The sequence below is a fragment of the Manacus vitellinus genome, unplaced genomic scaffold (genome assembly GCF_001715985.3).
Source record: "Manacus vitellinus isolate BGI_N305 unplaced genomic scaffold, ASM171598v3 scaffold_13_pilon, whole genome shotgun sequence".
Classification (NCBI taxonomy): Eukaryota; Metazoa; Chordata; class Aves; order Passeriformes; family Pipridae; genus Manacus; species Manacus vitellinus.
This window is the reverse complement of record NW_021938999.1, coordinates 11763369-11785172: the sequence shown is the minus strand read 5'-3', so window position 1 is coordinate 11785172 and position 21804 is coordinate 11763369. Positions and strand designations below refer to the sequence as shown.

Sequence of the window (21804 nt, the reverse complement as noted above, 5' to 3'; positions counted from 1 at the left end):
ACTCGCAATAGGACTAGAAATTATGATTTGACCTTATGGTAAAAGAAACTTAAGTAAATAGTAGTCTTTCTGATAGCACTTGTCTGGTGAGGCAGTAGGACTGTCAGTTCTGCAGATTGTGAAGACCAGGTGATGTGAGCATGTCAGGTTAAATTCAGTGCATCCTCAGGTTGCTTTCAGCCCTGTTTTCTCTCGTCTTAAGTTGATGTGACCATCTGCTTCTACCCACTCCACAGTAACAAAGGAAGGTTATCAGGCACGTGAATGAATGGGGACTAAATGAAATGTGGCTAGTGGGCACACTTCAGCCCATTCCTGTTGCCAACTTGTGTGTTGCCAGCTGTAAGCTTTGCTGGAAGAAGTCTTGCAATCATTCAGAGACTCTCTTTGGATCCTTGGTGTAATGTAATCCCTGGGCCTTTGGATAATGGTGTCAATTTCCAAACCATGTAAATCTTCCATCTCTGAGTGGTGCAATGGACTCATCTGGTTTCAGATGTTTCTCCATCCCTGGCCCCAGTTCTAGTGTCAAGTTCATATCCAGTGGCAACCTTTCACCTGACGCCATCCATCTGCTTGGTGCCAATGAGCTTTTAACTGGCAGTCACTTCTTCTGGTTTTCAGCACTTGTGTGAGTTTCCTTGGTAAAAGTCCCACCGTGTCACAGGTGCTCCTCAGAGACTGGGGATGTTTATCGTTGTCTCCCTATTCTTATTTTCTTAAGTTGTCAAACCAACCTCTTTGTGTTTTTCTGTCCTCATACGAAGAGCATACTCTTTGGGAATTACTTTCAAGACATACATTCTCCTGATGTCAGCCAGCATGACAACAATTGCAGCAGTTAACAGGATTTTTAGGTTTTGATTCTAATCCCATCCTTTCTACTGCTCTTGTGCTTTGCTAAGCCAAACGTTCCTCTGAGCCATGCCTTCTGGTGACCATACACACAGGTAGCAGGGCTCTCTCATACTGACTTGTGCCTTCCCTCAGATGTCTATCCTGGGTATGGAGAGAAATCCCATTTTCTTCTCTAACTCCTTTTCTCCTATGAAAATGTCGAGGTATGCATTACCTCTACCTTATGGGTTGATCCAGCATCCAGTTATTCTTTTGATCACTAGGAACTCCTTAGATGACCTTCTTCCCATGGCTCTGGAGAGAGTCACCAGTTCCCTTTGAAAAGATGAACATTGACACCACTGCCCTATCTCTGACTTTCCAGGTTTCTGTTAATAACACACTTCAAGTCTTTTCATCCTGCCCGGTTCTCCTGGTAGATTGGGGTGAGAAGCACCTTTCTCCTTACAGCAGTCATTCACTCAGGCATGCACTGAAACATTACAACTTCCACATCTGTCTGATGTTCCCCTCTGGAGCAAAGCGGGTTTGGACAGATGTTTCCTACCATCAGGAATAACTTACTTCTCACTGCTCAGGAACTGGCTCCTTATACTGAGAGAGTGGCCTATGGAATGCTGTGGACTTAGCTTTTAAGATTGCTCCAAAGCCAGTGTGCAAGGAGGGAGCTGACTGCATGAGTCTCCTACACCATGCACAAAGCTTTATGGATGGATCTGTCTGAGAGTTTTCATTATCAGAAATTCTGTGTTGTTTACTCCAAGGTAATGTCTGTGTTTTTAGCTGTCTGGAGTTCCAGGGTTGAATACAAACACAGCTGAAGGGGCAGTGAACAGCATGAGGCAAGCAACTTGCCTTTAAAAGGGAAGCAACTGTCAGTCTGCTGAAACTTAGGGTTTTTTCCTGAAATGTACCAGCTGCCCAAGTGTAGTGCTCCCTCTCCCACTGTGCAGCTGTCTTGGGTCTGTTGCAGTCAGAATTACAGTTCTGGTCCCAGGAGTAACACTATCTGCTGTCACGTCCCTCCCTGTTTTCTCTGTTCTTAGGGCACTTCAGAACTTTCCTTCTTTCTTAGAAGCAGTTTTTATTGACTCATGGCCCCTAGAATTGAGTGGGAAGAGCTTTGTTTTACAGTGTCCCTCCAAACACTGCCTTCTGTGAAGCCTTGATCCTTAAGCAATATCTTAAAAAAAAAATAAACAAAGACCCAGGTTGTATCTGGAAAAGATTACATTCCTTCAAGTGAAATAGAAAGTTCATCCAACTTTTATAAGACACATTAAATGAGATGCTATCCTACAGATTTTTATTGGTTTCAGCTTGCATTTAACTCAAGCTGTTCACAGCCTTTTTGATATATGCCACAGTCCTAACACCACAAGTGAACAACATTTAAAATATGATCCTCTTCTTGTGTTTTATGGTATGAAAATAGAGGTCTCAACTTCTCCAGTCTTCAGGAAGGCAAGTAAATAAACAGTCAGTACTTGACTGTGTAAAGGTTTGCAAAGGTGTTGTCTTCCCTTACACACTACACATGGGGGGAAAAACCCCAATGTTTCTCCTGGGCATTCAGTCGAAAAGGTGGCCACTCAGCATAATGGTGTATCTGCCTTCTCCTGAGCTCATGCTGCTGTCTTGATTGGTGGGTTTTGAAATGAAATCTCTTTATTTATTTCCCCTCCGCCCCCCAATTCTCAATCCAGAAGGCTGTTTGCTTTTGTGATTTAATCAAGCTAGCAAAGTCATCCTCAAAATCCACTTATGTTTCCACAGTGTTCAGAGTACAAGCAGCAAGTACAGTTAAGACCCAAACGATCATCAAAAGGTCTCCAACTAAACCTTATTGCTTGATTAGTGCCTCATACACAGAGCTATTTAAATACTTAAAATATCTTTGAATCTGCTACTAGTGATGGGCTTAATAACCTTAAAATAGTTTGAAGATCTTCATCCCTATGAAGTGGAACTTGACACTCACTTTCTTGCAGGCAGTTTGGTATTTTCTGCATTCCCCTCACAGGCAAATCTCCAAAAGAAGTATAAGGAACTAAACATTTTTCTACTCTCACATATCAAATGCAAAATGAGAAACAGAGCTCAGACAACCACTGAGCTTTAAAATGGCTCTTGTAAATTTGCTTCTGTGTTTCGTAAAATCTTCTTTAACTTTTTAGCATAAGTGTAGGAGGGTGTAAGCAGTGCATGAAACTTCTTTTACAGCGCTAATTCCATGCTTCACTGTTTGCTCCTTGTACAGAAGTACAAGCCATAGTCACAAAAATGGAGAGAGGAACTAGGACCAAGCACTCCAATATGCAATTTCTGGAAATATATATCTGCCCTACATCTATTGTGTCCTCTCTCTTTAGGAAAAAAGTTGTGTTTTCAATGTCTTAGAGCTCTGTTAAAGGATCAACTGAAATTTTCCTTTGTTGGTTCAATTTTTTGTCACTTGTAGGCTATTGGTGATGATCATCCTAGATTTAAGTCTGTAATGAGATGGCGAGTCAGTCCGTGGCTTCTGCCTTACAGTAGGAATGGTATTGACACAGTGTGACTGAGACTGCTGCTGCCCCGAACAATCAGGTGTGCAGAAATTGTACTGGGACATCCCCACGGAGATACCTGAAGGCATGGTGTAATCTGACAACAAAGGACTTCGAAATGACTCTGTCACTGTTGGGCTCTGAAAACTCTGTACTTCTAAACGGTACCTCAGCCTGTAGTGAATTGCTGTGGGTTTGGCCCATGAACTTAAATGAATCTCACTTAGAACTACCAAAGCACTGAAACGCTATTGAAAAGTTCTGGCACACAGAGCTGAGTTTTGGAAATCGATGCAGTGATGTCAGTTGGACTTCTGCCACTGTTTTTGCTGTGGCCAACATTTAACTTCAGCTGTGTTACAGAGCAGAGCATGTTTTGCAAAGTTGGTTCAGAAACTGCTTTCCTGCTATCCCTCATGCTATTCCAGGCTCAAACTAGTTCTAAACTTAGAATTCAGTCACACAAACACATGAAGGTTGATCTTGTGATAAAGGCTCTGATTAAAAGATCTCAGTTTAATTCCCAATTTGGACACAAATCTGTATAAATTTGGAAGGTCACTTACCCTCATTTTACAATTAAGAAACTGAGGCTGAGAGAGAGTAAGTTGAACTCTATTATTCAGTGAGCTTTTCAGAGCATAATTGTGAAACTAAATTTATGTGAAACGTAAGAAGACGGACATTTCAGAGTTGGTTTTTTGGTTTTTTTTTAGACCATTATCATAAGAAAACAGTAATAGTAGAAACATGTCTGGTCATCTGGATAATGAGGTCTCTTTTCTGTATTTACAGTAATAATGAAAACTTTTCAAATTACTTAACCAGATTAATGTCATGTAGTGTCATGGCTTAACTACAACTGACAGTGGAGCACCATGCAGCCTCTCACTCCCACCAGTGGGATGGGAGAGAGAAGTGGAAGAGTAAAAGTAAGAAAACTCATGGCTTGAGATAAAGACAGTTTAATGGGCAAAGCAACAGCTGCACATGCAAACAGAGCAAAACGAGGAATTCTTTAACTCCTTCCCAGGGGCAGGCAGGTGTTCAGCCATTCCCAGGAAAGAAGGGGATGTAGCAGTTACTGGGTAAGACAAATGCTATTGCTTGGAATACTCCTCCCCTCCTCCTTCTTCTACCAGCTTTATATACTAAGCATAATGCCATGTGATGTGGAATATCCCTTTGGTCAGCTGTCCTCTCCCAACTTCTTGTGTGCCCGTGGCCTCCTTGCTGCCAGGGCAGTATTAGAAGCAGAAAAGGCCTTGATGCTGTGCAAGGGCCACTCAGCAATAGCAAATTTTATATGTTATCAACACAGTTTTCAGCACAAATCCGAAACATGATCCGTACTAACTATTATGAAGAAAATTAACTCTATCCCAGACAAGACCAGTACTTATAGATATATTGCATTTGTGTGACAAGATTTTGGTAAGGGGTCTACTACAGGGGTGGCTTCTGTGAGAAGCTGCCAGAAGCTTCCCCCATGTCTGGTAGAGCCAATGCCTGCTGGCTCCAAGATGGGCCCACCACCAGTCAAGGCCAGGCCCACCAGTGACATTGTTAGCACCTCTGGGATAACACAGTTAAAGGGAAAAAGCTGCTACACAAGCAGAGAGAGGAGTGAGAATGAATATATGAGAGAAACAGCCCTGCAGACACCAGGGTCAGTGAAGCAGGAGCAGAAGGAGGTGCTCTGGGCAGAGATTCCCCTGCAGCCCGTGGTGCAGACCCTGGTGAGGCAGCTGTGCCCCTGCAGCCCAGAGAGGGCCATGAGGATTTAGAGATCCACCTGCAGCCCATGAAGGAGCCCATGCCAGAGTAGGGGAAGAATGTAAGTTCTCCTATGGGGGAAGGAGCAATACAGATGATGTGGTGAATGGACCACAATCCCCATTCTCCACTCTGTCCCACTGATGGGGAGGAGGTGGAGAATTTAGGAGTGAAGTTGAACTAGGAAGAAGGGAGGGGGGGAAGATGTTTTTTTAAGATTTGGGTCTATTTCTCATTACCCTACTCTGATTTGATTGGTAATAAAAAAAATTTTTTTTCCTCAAGTTGAGTGTTTTGCCCATGATGGTAACAGATGATTGATCTCTCCCTGTCCTTATCTCAACCCATGAGCCTTTCGTTATATTTTCTCTATCCTGTCCAGCTGAGGAGAGGAGAGATAGAGCAGCTTTAGTGGGCACTGACATCTAACCAGGGTTAGCCCACCATAACATATTGCTAGCCCATAATAAAAAGTACAGTATTATAGAATAAGATCCAAAACTTTATTGTGATGATGTATTATGGGAAATGAGATTAATGCGAATAAACTGTATCAAGAATGAAATGTCAGCAGCCTCTATTAAAAATAGACAAATTCTACCAAATGAAAGAGTGTGCTTTCTTCCAGGGAGCTTTGAAAGAATGGCAGTGTAAAGATGATACATTTACTGTGTGTCAAATTAAATTAACAAAACTCTCTTTTTCAGGTCACATGAATCAAAAGGATGAAACAGAAAAATGGATTAAAGCTGACACACAAAATGGCAAAGTATATCTTAAAAGCCAAAGTTGGATCCAGTCTGTCAAGCTGAAGAGTTCTTAATGGTGAAATAGGCCAAAGAGATTAAATCAAGAAATTGTAAAGGAACATTTGTGTAAAATTATGGAACTTTGTTGATGTATATTCTTAATATAAGAGAGAAAGGATATTAAAAATGAGGGTGTTTTAATCCAAGATTTGCCTGTGACAGTACTGGTGCTAAACAGGTCTGATGTACTTTTAGTGCCTTTTAGGAATAAGATGGTCTTACATGTTCAGAATTTATATACCTTGACCCACTGACCACGTCAGTTTAAAAGCTGGTAGATTTCAAACAAAAGTTTGGAATTGTCATTTAAAAATAAAAAGCATTTTCGACACTTCTTATCTCCAGATACGAGAATTTACTTCCAAGTTGACGTGCTTTGCAAGCTCTGTTACACTTTTAAATTAAATGTCTCAATACTGTGGAAATTCTATTGGTTTATGCAAAATGCAGAGAATTTTCTTTAACCAAATTGTCTCTATTGTGAATAGGATAAAATCACTTTCAGAACTGTAGTTCTTTTGTGGTCTTCTCGTTTGGTGTTTGGACCGTAAGTAGTTTCTGCCTTGTCAGTGGATACTCTGTGTAAAACTATTGCTGTGAAATGGCAAAACTTGCTCCATGTCTTCTTGAACTGCTTGTTTCTGGATAGGAATAAGAGCTCTAGCTATGTCTGCTGCTGATCATCTGCAAAGAAAAGCTTTTAAAGTAAATAGAAGTGTAATGGGTCTGTCTGATTTCAAGGAGGAACACTCCACCAACTGGACTTCAGGTGAGAGTCCACATGAACATTCCCCTGAAGTAAAAGCTGCCATAGAATGGAAGTATTGGCTTGGTAACTGAGAACTGTAATCTGTTTCCAGTGACTTCCATCCCCATCCTGCAAGGCTGCCAGTCAGCTCTTTGAGGCAGGAAGGGAGAGGAGGGAGGTGAGAGAAGGAGGTAGGCCCTGCACAAGGGCAGGCATGATTTTTGTGAAGGATTTTGTGTTACTGTAACAGAAACACACAGTAAAGTAAACGGAGCTTTTAAAAGCCTTTCCGTACATCTGTATGACACCTTATAAAAGAAGTACTGAAATTTGTGTTTTAAAGCTGAAATGTAAGAATCTCTGCCAGACGAGTGGATGGAGAGTAGCAGAGGAGAGTTCAGACTGTCAGCTCTGGTTTTAGGTTGTGTGCGTGTGTGTGTGCTTTAGATCATAATGGTACATTATGAGATGAACTTCTTTGCCACGTGATTCTCCAGAAGGTAAAATTGTCCTTGGCTAATGGACTTCAGTAGTCAAGAGCAGCATTTTTACTGTAATTTAGGGTGGTTATAAACTCCACATTCTTTTTGCTGTTGTGTGTACTGTTGAGATGAAGTGGGCACTGATGTTTATGATAAGTTATATGTATTTTTAATATAAACACTAATATATAAAACACTTCTAATAGTATTACTAAATGCATTACAATATTACTAGTTATTATTATACTTTTAAAAGGTACAATATTAATAAATCTCTAATGGGTTTGGATATTCCAAAAAATTTTTGAAACTAATGATTTCTATGCTGGAGCCAAAGTGAAAGAAGCACCTCAAAATTCACACCACATGGAAACATAAAAACAGTCTAATAGATATTTCAGAAGACCAAGTCCATTTAATGTTCCCATTATTCACACAGAGTACAAAGCCTGTCACCCTCTGAGATTAAGGTTGTGCTTTTTGGGACTGCTGCATCAGCAGTATAAGAAAGAACATAGTAAGAAAACATGTTATTTGTTCCACTTTCAAAAGAAAGCAAGCTAAGGCATTCATATTCCAAAACTAGCAGGACTTAAACATCAGGATTGTTAGTTACTTGCTTAAAGAAGTTTAAATAAGCCAGCAGAAAAATTGTGCTGCCACTAAAGCTAATTATTATATTCTTTCAAAGGTAGTAAATGTTGAGACAAGCTAGAACCTTAATATAAAGGTCAAGAATGAGCTGAAGAAGGACAAATCCTTGGGAGTTTCCCAAAAAACATTAAGTAATGTCTTGTTCTGCTGTAATGAGGTGAAACTATATTTTTCTGTAGACAAGTGAAGATTAGTAGGTTATCAGTAATTAGAATTTGAATGGCAAATCCCATGTGTGCTTTATTTTTTTTTGGTTCATCCATTTGATGAGAAGACGTGTTCTTGTAACAGGAGAAAATTTATTCTTTAACATTTTTCTTATCTGTGCTCTTTTTAATTTGATTCTCCTGATCTGTCAGCTGCCAGCCAGCTCACAGTTCAGATCTGCAGCTTACTTAGAGACAAGCTCAGCCCAAGGGGGTTTTATGAGAATTAGGGCTCTGGGTGCACAGGTGGCTGTTGAGAAGTGGAGAACTGTGCTTAAATATACATGTATCTTTGCATATTAAAGAATCAGCAGTCACTACCTACTCACTGTTCTCAGTTACTCAAGAATGCTGTACTTGATGAGTACCAGCCATGTCAAGTGTGAAGTTCTGTGGGGAGTCAGAGTGTTAATGGCCTGGAGAGGACTTTCATGGCACACAAGAACCCCAAACACATGCGGGCTTATTTATTGCTTACCCTGCATGGGACTACAAAAACTTTCATTATCGAAAGATGAAGACAGCTTGAATCAACATCTGAGGGTCAGAAGTGCTGTCTGAGTGCAGCTGTCTTGCTTGGAGGCATTTGCACTCCCGTGAGAAAGATTTGCAATGCTTCCTTACTAATGCAACAAATGGCCTTTTATTAAAGTGTGATTAGTTTTAAGAAAAAATAATACAGTGTTCTTTTCATGCTCTAGAGAAAAACCCTTGAACTGTAGAAGATTTTGTGCAATTTCTTCATTTTTCATTTGAAGAATTTGTTTATTCAGGCTCTGATCTGTGTTTTTTGGTGAAGGTAGTTATATTACCATCCCAGTCATATCCAAATCAGCATCATTATATTCATGTTTCTCTCAAGACAGCTTGTCTGCAACAAGGGTTTTAAAATAATAATGACAAACATTTTCAGAGGCTGTTTCTACAGAGAACCCTAAAAGCAGTTTAATGAGAAAAATTCCTTTTTTTTAGCTGAAACTATGATTATTATAAGAGCTATGTGGAAACTTAAACAGAAGATAATTTTTTAGGCCATAGAGTCACAGAAGAAATTAGGTTGGAAGAGGTCTCTGGAGATCATTTAATCCTGGTCTTGATTTAAATGGATCCAACTAGACAAGGTGGGTTATGGCTTTGCCAGATGAGTTCTGAGTATCTGTAGGGTTGAAGGTTACACAGCCTCTGAGATCCTATTGAAGGGTTTGACCAGCCTCCTGATTAAAAAATTAGTTTTGTTGTAATCAGAATTTTACGTATGCCACTTGTCCTATCAGTGCACCTTTGAGAATGGTCTGGCTGTGTCTTGTCTTCTGTATCCTCTGATCAGAATCAGAGACAGCAAATAAGGTCTCCTCCATCTTGAGCCTTCTCTTGTGACTTAGCAAAGCAATTTTCTGAAGACTCTTCAAAAGTCATGTGTTCCAGCCCTTTAATGGTCCTGGTGGGCTTCATACACACTTGCTCTAGTGTGCCAGTGTCTGCCTAAACACAGATCTGAGCAGGCAAGGCCATTGGAATGACAGCATTGTGTTTGGACGAAAACAACACCAAACAAGATAAAGAAACCACCTACATCAGAAGGTATCACAGCATCTCCAGAGTGATTTTTCGTAGCTCTATAGAAAGGCTAAAGTAAGTGTGCAGGTCCTTCTCTCTGTTTTTCTATTTGAACAGTGTCTTTAACACCTCCAAGTATTTTTACCCTTTCCTCCTTCACCCTCTGCTTTCTTTTTGGCCACCCTCTCCATTGTAGTTATCTTCTGTCACCCACCTCTTGTAAAGTGTATTGTTTCAGAAATGGAATTGAGTACACAGAGGGTAGTGCTATAGAGCCTTACAGTTACCTGCACTGGTCCTAGACCCATCCCAAGGCTGTGTTTTGCAGCCTCTCTGATAGCTGAACCAGAAAAGAGTTATCTGCGATGTCCAAAACTACCCATGACCCTTCAGATCTCCCTCAACAGTTTGTGGCCACTGCCTCTTAACAGCATTAGAACACAAAAGCAACAAACTACATCAAAATAGGAGAAAATCAGGCCTCCTATGTGAGACACCCTAAAAAGGATTTGAAGGGCAACTCTCCCCCTCCTTTCCCAGCAGTATCAGTCTAGCAACTTTCATTACCTTCCCAAACTGAAGAAACTCAACCCGCCACTTTCAGTCTTTTGAACATCTCTCTGTTTCCATCCCTTCTGTGACCTGGCAGTCAGCCCACTCCTGGCTCCACACCCACCTCCCCCACTGCTGCTCCTGTGCTCCAGAAACCTCCCCTGGGCTGAGTGTGCTCTTGTGCTCCTTGAGGAAGAGCCAACTCTTTACATTTCCTCTTCAGGAGATTCAACCAGATCTGGTGTGTCACAGCCACAGCAAGGCAGTCTTCCTCCCTGCTGGCCAATTCCTAAGCTCTGTAATGATATAGTATACAGCTTCTAGACTATACTAGAAAAAATTCCAAATTAAAGTGCTATGTTATTTGCCAGTAGTGCTACTACAGTGTTTTTTCTTTCTTTTTTTTTTTCCTGAAGTGGAAATGCTGAGATGGTTACAAAAGAGGCAGACATGCCCAGCTGTAGTACTGGCACCACCACAGCAGGAAATAGGAAGTGGGCAGGAGTGGAAAAGGGACAAAATTAGTGAAGCAAGGAGAGCTCCTTTTCAGCCGCTGCAGGATACTTTTTTTTAAAATCTCCAACACTGACACACTGTATAAACCACATGAACATAAGGCTGCATCTGTTTTTATATTAGGGAGGCCTGTGCCATGGAGGAATGTGTGCACAACTTATATGAGCTATAAGCTCTGAACTATAAAACAAAAATCAACTCATCTAAGTCCAAATTCCTGTTTTTCATGGAAACTGCAATGTATGGTGGCTGTCTGAAGCATGTATAAGGGGAGCTTTTACTATTTTTTTGGAAATTTATGATGTCTGATGCCTGGACCTGCAGTTGAATGGTTTGCCAGAAACAGCCATTCATTAATCATCAACACATGGCAAAAAAGATTGTTTATTTAAGATATACTGTACTGTGATAGAACCTGCTTATTTATTTATATAGTGCCTTAAATGAACACATTGATGACTAAAAGCATTTCAGGAAATAGTTGCAATTATCTTTGGCAAAACAACTATCTCCTGGTATAAGTGAGACAAAAGTACTGGCCCAAACACGCAGCTTGAGCAGCACTGGAATACGTAATTGCATCCTTTTCCAAAGTTTCAATCATTTTTACTGAGAAGGGGTAGGAAATACAGTTCTGCATCATGGTCTGAATCCTGTCCTTTCCAAAATTCAGCAATGTTTGACTGGGTCCATCATAATAAAAAGCAGAGGTTTTGAAAAAGACTTTTTTGAGATGAGGTTACAGAAACCAATCAAGAGTAAAAAGTAACGGAAAATAAAAACTTAAAAATGGGAGAACTGTTTATAGTGCAAGTACAGGAGAAATCAAGCCAAAGAGGCAAATGGAGGCAGGCAGCTAATGGGAAAAGCAGGAAGCATCCTGCATGCATGCTCCAGGTTACCAAAGGTGCTAAGACTACATTGAATCCAAAGTATTCTGAGGCCTATGTCAGCTGCAGTAGTTTTATCATTTTATGGGATCCAGTTCATGTGCACATGATGGCCGAAACATGGCACTCCAGGAGCCTCTGTGCCACTTCCAAGGAGCAATTTAGAGTCTGTGAGAAGACAGTACTTTATTTTTGTTGCTTTTTAAAAGAAAACTTGGGAGTAATTATTGTTAGTCATGTGTAGGTTGTCTTCATTTCCAGTTACATATGTGTTGGACTTCCAGATCCTTCCTGCCTTGAGACCTGCATATTTGGATAATACCTAAGAAATTCTGCTTTTTCAGGAAAAAAGAGTTCTTGCAACCTTCTTTCCAGCCATCAGCAACCATCAGAAAACACAAAAACAACAAAACCAAACAAAAATCAGAATGTTCTTCAAATGTCAAATGTATTGTAGCTATTAAGACCCAATGTAATTTTTCTTCAAAAGGCAAAAATTTTAATAGCATTTGTTGATGAGTCACTTGTTAACAGTGTAGTCATAATTTTAGGAGAAATGTAACTAGTTTTATATCAGTGCATACAAGAAAGAAGGAAACATTTAATTTTGCTCTTAAAGAAGATCTTTCAATGGAACAAAAAAACCTGTTACAGATGAGATGCAGTTTGGGGAGAGCAGAAGAGTGGCTGGCTTCTGTTGTCAATGACATCTTTCTCATTTTGCATCTAGAAATGGTAACACAGAATGTTTTACAGTGAAGTGTTTCTCTGAAGATGCTGCTGTGTTATTTCCTGTAGGATTAGTCCGAAGCAAATCACAACTGACACAACTTTTTCCTACAGAGGCTATGCTTTAAAAAGTGGTTAGTTAGCTTTCTTTTTCTCCTGTAGAAGAAATAAACTGTACCAGTACTATATTCTCCCACAGATAGATTATCCATGATTCTTTCTGGCATTTAGAACCAACATTAATTGACAGGTCATTAGCCTCTGGACACAGAGACCTTTTTTTTCTCCTAACATTTATTAAACCTGGAACCAGGGCAGTATGTCGGCAAATATGACCTCGAATGCTGCCTGATACTGGAAAGAATGGACAATTTATACACTAGTAACTGTTTCCTATGAAGCTACATTGGACTGAAACTTGAAGAACTTTGTGGCTCCACATGTTTTCTATTTTAATCCATCAAAACAGTAAAAATCAAAATAACTTTGAAAAATAATGTGACACGATACAAGAGATGTACTCAATATTTGAAAGGTTTAGTCTATTAAGAGATGTCTGCTAGGACTGGTTAGTGTTTAACAATAAATAATGGGGAAATCCTTTGGCACAGTGAAGTATACAGGATCCATAGAGATTTTAGGGCAACTTTAAACTAAAAACATATTTCTTCTATTGCTTATTTAGAACCTAAGCCACTAGCATGTTTAGTTCTCCAGCCGAATCTGATTTTTACATAGATGACCTCTTCCATCTCTTTAAACAGGGAATGAAATGTCTCTGTAGTGTAGGTTTCACACATGCAGAACATCTGAAACCAGCCTTTACATCCTGTGAAAATCTAAGAATCTGAATGAGGTTTTAGAGTTAGTTTGAAAACAGAGAATGAGGCCCCATTGTTTATTTTCCTGACAACCTGTTGCTTATTATTCCTTACAAAAAACATACAGGTTGTGACTGAAACACGTAGTTTTATCGAAATATGTTGTGACAGTGACAATACTGTCATTGCTTTTGATGTCATTGAAGAGACACTGCAAGATAACTAATTATAGAATCATGCTGTGCTTTTGATGTAGTTATTGGCAAAAGATAAATTTTTTATCATTTTTTGCCATATTGGCCTTAAACTGTAATGAAAAAAAGATTTTGCTAAAGTGGGAAACATGCAGGATGTGGAATATATGTGAATCTAGCTGTGAACTCCCTTTTATCTTCTGAATATCATTGGCCTGTGACCTGGCAGGGTCTAGGGAGGGTCTTTGGACCTGTTGGAAAGAACAAGCAAAAAATATCCAGTGCTGAATTAATCTGCATGATTGATCCATCTGATAGTTTTTGTCCCAGACTCAGGAGTTTCCTATCATAGAACATATGGTGCAAAGGATTAGAGGCTGAGGCTGGCAAAGAAAAGGACCATCCACTGTCCAGAAAACCAGGCTCAAAAAAGTAAAATTGGCAAAGTTTGCCTGGTTCTAAAAATCACAAAAAGGGCAAAGATAACACTGGGTGGAGATGTGTGTCTCATGGTTGCTTTTTTGTTTTGCAAAGATCTATAACTCTCCAGGGTTTTCTTTACAGTAAAAATAACTGGTTGAGAAATTCCTTGGCTGAGTCAGAAGAGTTTAATCAAGAGGCTTGGAGAACCCATAGCATATGGGACTCTGAGGCAGAGGCATAATCCTCGGTCATCCAGGCTGCAACAATGCACATAAGTCATGTCAGGTCTTTGATCGGGGCTCACCCAACACAAGTTGGAATTCACACAGATTTCTGTTCCTATTACACCTCGCCTCGACGGGAAGATGGATAAGCAACCAAGGCCTTAGAGGGCTGAAGCAGTGCAGTGTTGCTGCTCTAAAGAGTGATGTGAAGTCACAGAATAAACAAGTCAACAACAGTAATCTGATGATAAAAGAAAATCTCTTGAGGCTTAGTATGAGAAAAACTGTAAATCATAAAGCTATGAAGAGATTAAATGAATCTGAATTAATTTAGGTTGGCTTTTTCAATCACTACTCTCGCATACCAATCTTTCAAAGCACTTTCTGTATCTAACAAGCATTTAATTAGAAGTAGAGGTTTTAAGAAGGAAGTTCTGAGATGACATTGCGAAAACTAAGTCGGAGAGAAGTGAATATAAGAGCAATGACAGCAGAATTCTTTGTGGTTAGACATGGAAATAACAGAGGGGTGTTTGGAAAGTGTGAAGCTCACTGGAAATATCTTTGAACTTATTAAGCATTTACATTGGTCTTGTGGTCTCTAAAGTGACTGGTAAACCCTGGAATGGTTTAGCAGGGAATGCACTACCAACCATGGTCCTGTTAGAGTGGGGTTTGAGCTCTCCTAGTATAGACTCTCCATATAAGATGGTATTATATATTTCTTAGTCTCATAAATTTTTATTAAGTTGTATACTCAGATATATCAACCATGTCTAAACTTTAATTCCTGTCCAGTTTCAGGCCCTGTGGCATGTCTGGCCACTGTGCCTGGGCCGTGATGCTCTTAACCCCCATGGAAGGGTGGCATTCATTGAAGCCACAACTTTTGAGACTCACAGCTGAAAAATCAACTGCAAACTCAGCTCTCCCAATTTTCAAGAAGGGTAAGAAGGGAGACCCCAGCAATTACAGGCCCTCCAGTCTCACTTCAGTGCCTGGTAAAATTATCCAGAACGTTATTCTGGGAGTTACTGAATAACATTTGAGAGACAATGCAGTCATTGGGCATAGCCAGCATGGGTTCACGAGGGGAAGGTCCTGCTTAACCAACTTAATTTCCTTTTATGACAAAGTCATCCATCTGGTTGACCAAGGGAAGCCAGTAGATGTGGTGGGTTTGGATTTGGCAGCCAGTCACCAGTGGGGTTCCCCAGTGCTCAATTTCAGGGCCAGTACTTTTCTAATGTTTTGATAAATTATCTGGAGGCAGGAATCAAATGTAAAGTTTTCCAGTGATACTAAATGAGAGTCCTTTAAAGGTAGAGAGGCCTTACAGAGAGATCTGCATAGACTGGAGAGCTGAGCAATCACCAACTGTGTGAAACCGAACAAGAGCAAGTGCTGGGTTCTCCACCTGGGATGGGGGAATCCTGGTTACGCATACAAACTGGGAGATGAAAGGCTGGAGAGCAGCCCTTCAGAGAGGGATCTGGGAGTTTGGGTTGATGGCAAGTTGAATATGAGCCAGCAGTGCCCTGGCAGCCAGGAGGGCCAACCGTGTCCGAGGGGGCATCAGGTGCAGCATCGCCAGCCGGGTGAGGGAGGGGATTGTCCAGCTCTGCTCGGCACTGGGGCAGCCTCACCTTGAGTATTGTGGACACATAAAGAGAATAGAGAGCTATTAGAGAGCATCCAGAGGAAGGTGACCAAGATGGTGAAATGTCTTGAGGACAAGACTTACAAGGAACAGTTGAGGTCACTTGGAGAAGGGAAGGCTGAGGGGCGACCCCATGGCAATTCATCTACAACTTCTTCAAGGGTGGGTAGTGGAGGGGGAGGAGGGGGAGGTGCTGATCCCCTCCTCTGCTGACCAGTGATAAAGCACAAGCTGTGTCAGGGGAAATTCAGACTGGACTTCAGGAAAAGGTTCTTCCCTAAGAGGTCAGTCACTGCAACAGGCTCCCTGAGACAGTGGTCACAGCACCACACCTTGACTCATTCTCTGTAACTATCCTGTGTTTTGAGCACAGGCCTACACCTACTTCTGCCATATACTGACGTTCAGTCACTGGGAAACAGGCTCCCACAACTCTTGTTTGAGTTTGTATTTCAGTGAGCTGAAGTACATAATGCGATGGCTGAGAGCGTTAGGCCGCATCTGGTTTTCTCCTTCATATTCCCATGTGCCCTTGAGGTGATATCCTGTGTCTGCAGAAACTTCCCTAAATGGACATTGTCTGCCATAAAGATAGATGGGGGTCTGTATTTCTCTTCACTTCTGGCTGACACTAGAATATGTAGATAACCCCACCAGACCAAGGGAATCCTAAGGCACCAGTGTGGACACCCCCTGGTTAAAGAAGCAAGTTTTGGGGTTCACAGCCACCTCTGAATTAAGATTAGGAAAATCCCCATCCTCTTGGTAATATTTCTACAGTACAACCTTCCCAAAGACATTTCAGTGTTTTGTCAGTAAGATGAATGCAACTGGAGACATCCAAGAAGTAAAGACAAAGACAGGCTGCAGCCAAGTACTGGTTATGTGTATCAGTTATCTGTAAATGAAGCAACAAGACATGCAGAAGTTAGAAGATTATTGAACAGCTGAAAGAAAAAACACTGAGCACAGCATTAGTGTCTGATTTGTGGGAAAACTATATTTTAAAATGGAAATAAAGTTTCTGGCACAGCAAAATTCTTGAGTCTCTCCAAGAGGCTCCACAGAAACTGTCACTTTCTAATATTAGATATTAGTTAACTGTGATTCTAGTCTGGTCTAAAGTATTGTGGGATTTTTTCACCTACTGAGGATGGTTTAACTTTCCCAACCATATATGTCCATGTAGGATATGGAAGCCCTTAGCATTACCTGATATTGCATTGCTCTCACTGAATTATTAGGATGCATTTGTATCAGGGTTTTTATCTCAGTTCTCTGTTACAAATTGGTGTCTCACACCAAGACCTTTTGAATGTCTAGTGGGGTTTTTTAGCTCTGAAGCACAGCTGCTTAGTTTCACCTCACAACTCTATTTTTCAGGAACTTGCCATTGATGCTGGAAGTTGCACATAGAGTCTTCAAGGTACATAAACAGCCATGCAAGCTAGTAATTGCTCCACTGACATCAATGGGAACAGTCAAGAATACATTATGCAATACTTTAATTACCTTGTTCATTCAGGACCAGAAATCAAGAGGGAACATAGTAAAAACCTTTTAAAGATATTTGATTAAAATCACTGGAGCAGGATGATGGAAAGAGATGAGGGTTTCACTTGTATTAAAGAGCCAATCTCATGAGAATCTAAAAGGGACAAGGAGGCAAGATGAAACTGGGACCTTGGAACAAACGAACACTACCTCATGACAGTCCTCCTGGTATATAGAGGAATGTATATGTGCTTTGCTTATTCCAGATTTATTTATATGCTCAATATTAAGATCTGTAATAGATTAATAAATAGATTAAAATATCATTAAGTAGTTTAATATTCCTATTGAAATAAAAAGAAGTCGTTGGCTCTGTAGTCAGTAATTGGTATCAGATGCATTTAGAGAAATCTACATTCGTCATACACTCAATCTATTCCCTTTAGAGGACAGAATTACAGAATTCATTGTTCATTGAACTGTGTCTTCAGAACTTTGCTATTTAAATAGCCAATTCATTTAACCAGAGATTTATTTTCAGTTCTTGCTGTATATTTTCATGTGTAGGATATGTTTCCCACAGCAACTTCATTTTTTCCCTATGAAATAAGAATTATCCTTGAATCAGGTTCATTCCCTGAATAAGACTCAGAACAACACTGCTGAATATTTTATAGAATCAGCATTTGCAAAATGACTTGTACCTGCCCAAGGTGTACAGAAGCATGACAGGAAGGCTCAGTGTACATTCACTGAAGTCACTGGAATTCACTGAAATACAATTTGTCCCAAAAGATATGATTAAAGTGATAAGGTCTTCTAATTTTAGCGTAACCTGCATAACACATCCAAAATATTCTTAGTGTACATGTATTTCTATATTAATTTTTTCCCATGTTCTCTTTCTATGATTTTTTTAAAAATTCATTTTCTTGAATATAATATATTCTGATGTTGCAGGACACATTAACATATACCCTTTGGAACAGGTTCATTCTGATTTTAATCTCATGACCCTTTTTAAACAGTCTCTGAGTGGAAAATATTTCCCTACTTAGCAGCTGGATACCCTCAATTTACACTACAGATTGCCAAAGGATTTGTAAGACCCATTAGCTTTAACATCCACAAGTGTACCCATCTCATTTTATGGAGCTGCAAGCTGGATTCAAGTCAAAAAAGGACTTGTAAACCTATGTGTAGGTTTATTTGGAAGAATCTTGATGTTCTTTTCTGAAAATAGGGTATTAGCACTTAACAGATTGGCTTTATAACTGTTTAAAGAAAAGATACCATCTAGGAACAAAGTGTTGGAAGGGGATTACAGGGTCCCTGAGTTGACTCATTGTTCCCATTTGCAGGAACTACAAAATATGACCCAGTTCACTCCCTTACCAGGAGCCATACTGACATGCCTTAAGAGTTTGCCCCTGCCTCCTTTCCTGGGATGCTGTTTCACAATTCACTGCTGTGATAATCAGAAAATCTGCCAATTGCCAGCCTAAATGTGTTTACTGACTTTTTATGGTGTATAGTTTTTTGGATTTCCTTTCTTGGTATATAACATATAGCGGGAAGCACAGCAGAGAAGACTGATTGCAACATTACCTGACTTCAACTACTCTGGGAAGGTCTCCATGCACAACTTCCATTACCACTGTAATTGTGGAAAACCAGCTCAATATCTATCTAAAAGCAAAGGATACAGGAGATGGAGCCCCATGTATATAGTAATTAATGGTGTACAATAGGTATCTCAAAGAATAAACCGAGGGCTATTGTAAGATACAGTGGCCTGTCAGATCTGAAACACAGCCAGTGGGTTTTGGCCTAGAGGCTGAGAAACTTATGCACATTTGGGAGGCACACAGCTTGATTAAAGAATATCTATAATTTAGGACTGGCTAATTAGCCAGCCAAGTAGTCTCAAACTAGTTGCCCAGGAGGCTGTGTTCAACCACTGCAGGGAATGAGAGGATGTGAGGGCTGTGTGGAGCACTGAAAGGACAGCCAAGGGTTGTGGAGATGGGTGTTGGAGAGAAGAAAGGCAGAGACAAGCGATGGCTGCAGACTTATTGGGGAAGGAAACAGGACATGGGCACTTCAGTGGGAAAAAAAAGGGAGAAACTGGTCCAGTCAGTGGTGAGATTTTAAAGGATAGTTCAAGCTGAACATTTCCAAAAGTAGTAATAAACTTGTCTATTCCCACTTGATGGTGATGGAAGTGACATGACAACTTCTTGCACGAAATTAAAAAACTTAAATCTGCATTTTTAAAATTGCATTTGCATGCTTATTGTCAGAATGCAGCAAATATTTTGTTTTGCTGTTAAAGAAAATAATTAAACCCACTGAAACAATTAATGACACAAAAGCCAGAGCTTTTAAGTCAAAGTACAGGGAAGACATATACACCTTCATAATAGCAATAATTTCAAAAGGGAACACACATTCTGATACAGGAAAAGGATAACTGAGATGCAAGACTTGAATCAAAAAGAAATTATACAGAAAATACAGGAGGCAAAAATGCTGAAGTTGTAAGCTCACAGTAAAGAGGAACTAAGTTTCACTATAGATGAATCTCAATCTAAATAATTAATTGATGTAAATAATCGTAATTTTTTTCAGATATCTAGACATCCTGAATGAAAATGAGCAGCTTTCCTGAAGAGATGCTAGTTAATTGAATATGGCTGGAACTACACATGGTTTTATTGGCAATAAATACCTACTAAAGCGTGCACTTCATTAGACTCCCCAGCACACTCATGACAGTGGGAACCACTAGAAAAACTGTCACAGTAACTTGGATATTAAGGGAATATTCATATAGCCCTGGTATAACTATTATTCTAAGTCTCCTTTTAGTAGTCAACAAAGATGGGGTTTCTCAAAGAACTGAGGAAAGGTTCCCTGACTGATGCTTTGTAGAAACACTTCTCTCCACTGGCTATAAAAAAACAGGCTCCCTTCCATAGGTAGAAGTTATCCAAATAACTCATAAATTTTATTTTCCAAAGGATTTAGTTTCTTAGGCTTAGAATCTTCAAAATCATTAAGCATAAAGTTACATCTCTGAGTGCATCAGGTTTTAGGCACCTCTGCTATTTCAAATAGCCACTTGCCCTGCCATGTACAGCCACAGGTATTAAGTTCTATTACCCAAGTTTATGCTTTACTTGGGCTCAGAAAGAGCACAGGAAAAAATAAAGCATGAAAATACCAAGAGTTATTAAAGCAAAAACACTACCCTTTGGAAGCACCCAAAACCCTGAGAGAATATTTGCAGGGAGTATCACTAGAAGCCCTTCTTCCTTCACCCTTCCCTAGACATCAACCCCCAGAGAGACCAACTTTTTATCTGATAAGGAATGGACACCTTTATATTTTAACTGCAACCATTAGTAGTATGCCAAACCCTCTCAAGAGCTAAGTCTCAAAACTTAAAACTCAGGGAAAAGCAGCTGAACGATGCCAGCAGGTCAAATTTCTGAATGAAATAGTGAGTAATTCTTTGCAATAGCAATCCCAGAACTATCTCCCTATTTCTTAAACATACCTTTGGGCAACCCGCTATGTTGCCAGATGTTAGTCTGTGGCAGTGAAATGCCATTGCTTTCACAGCTTCATCTGTCAGCTGAGGGCAGTAAGAGACATGGCAGGGTTACAGGTATTTTGTGACCTCAATTACAACACATGTACATCAGCCCTTGGATCCACTTCGGGCACTTCAGTTCTCCAGGCACCCTTTACTAGTAGTGAAGTCATTCAGCTGCTGGCTGTGAATGTCACTAGTAAAAGAAGAGGTGCATTAAAGGGCTATTTTCCATTGCTAATATATTATACTTTGAGATTTTTTTTTTTAAATGAAAAAAAAAAGTATAAATTACATTATTTTCTTGGAAAGAAATGGGTAAGAACTTCAGAACTGTCACTCACAAGTTCTGGGTTCTAATATGCTCTGTGGGGTTCAGGACAGTTAACTGTGATACTGGTTGACTACAATTTCTATCCTCCTTTTTAGAGTGAATAAACCTCTGCAGATCCTACTGACTCCAATTTCAGCACCTTTATAACTCAGATAGCTTTTTCATATGCCCTGTAAAACAGATAGTTTTGGAAAAGAACAAACTCTCCTGAAAGGTCACAGAGATTCTTAAAATACACTTTTCTCCTTTGCACTCTAAAACTTTTTTACCTTTTGGCCTGAATCTTTATGAAGCCTGAAAATAATCACTTCTAGGCCTACAAAGGGAAGAAGGTAGACCTTCTCTTGAAACCTTTTCTGGAAATGTTCTCTTGAAGAGAGATATCTAAAATCATATTTCTTCACCCAACAGCCCCATGTTTTGAGCATCACAGAACATTTCGCAGCTCTACCAAAGCTTTGGCTTCGGTGAGAGTCTCTCCTCTTCTGTGATGTTCAGCTTAAAACCGTGGTGAGATATTTGTTACTGAGTTATCTTCCAGGCCTGCTAATCTTGGCCTAAGGCTAGTGTAATTTGTCATCTACTGGAATGCAATTCTACCTCTATAGGGGAAAGAAGGAAATACTTACATAGCAAATTGAATAAAAACCATTGGTTGCATGAAGCTTTTCAAAGCTTTCAAGACTTAGTCCTGAGGTAAACAGATTAAGGATCACATGGATAAATAACA

General features: G+C 40.0%; 1 protein-coding gene across 1 annotated transcript in view; it reads right to left on the bottom strand.

The window, feature by feature from the left end:
* Positions 1 to 7907: 7907 nt before the first annotated feature.
* Positions 7908 to 21804, bottom strand: part of FBXL13 (F-box and leucine rich repeat protein 13) — a 59781-nt gene continuing 45884 nt past the window's right edge. The window contains 4 exon segments of the mRNA XM_029958069.1: positions 7908 to 7964; positions 8763 to 8881; positions 16435 to 16546; positions 20705 to 20827. Coding sequence (XP_029813929.1) covers positions 7908 to 7964; positions 8763 to 8881; positions 16435 to 16546; positions 20705 to 20827 — 411 coding nt within the window.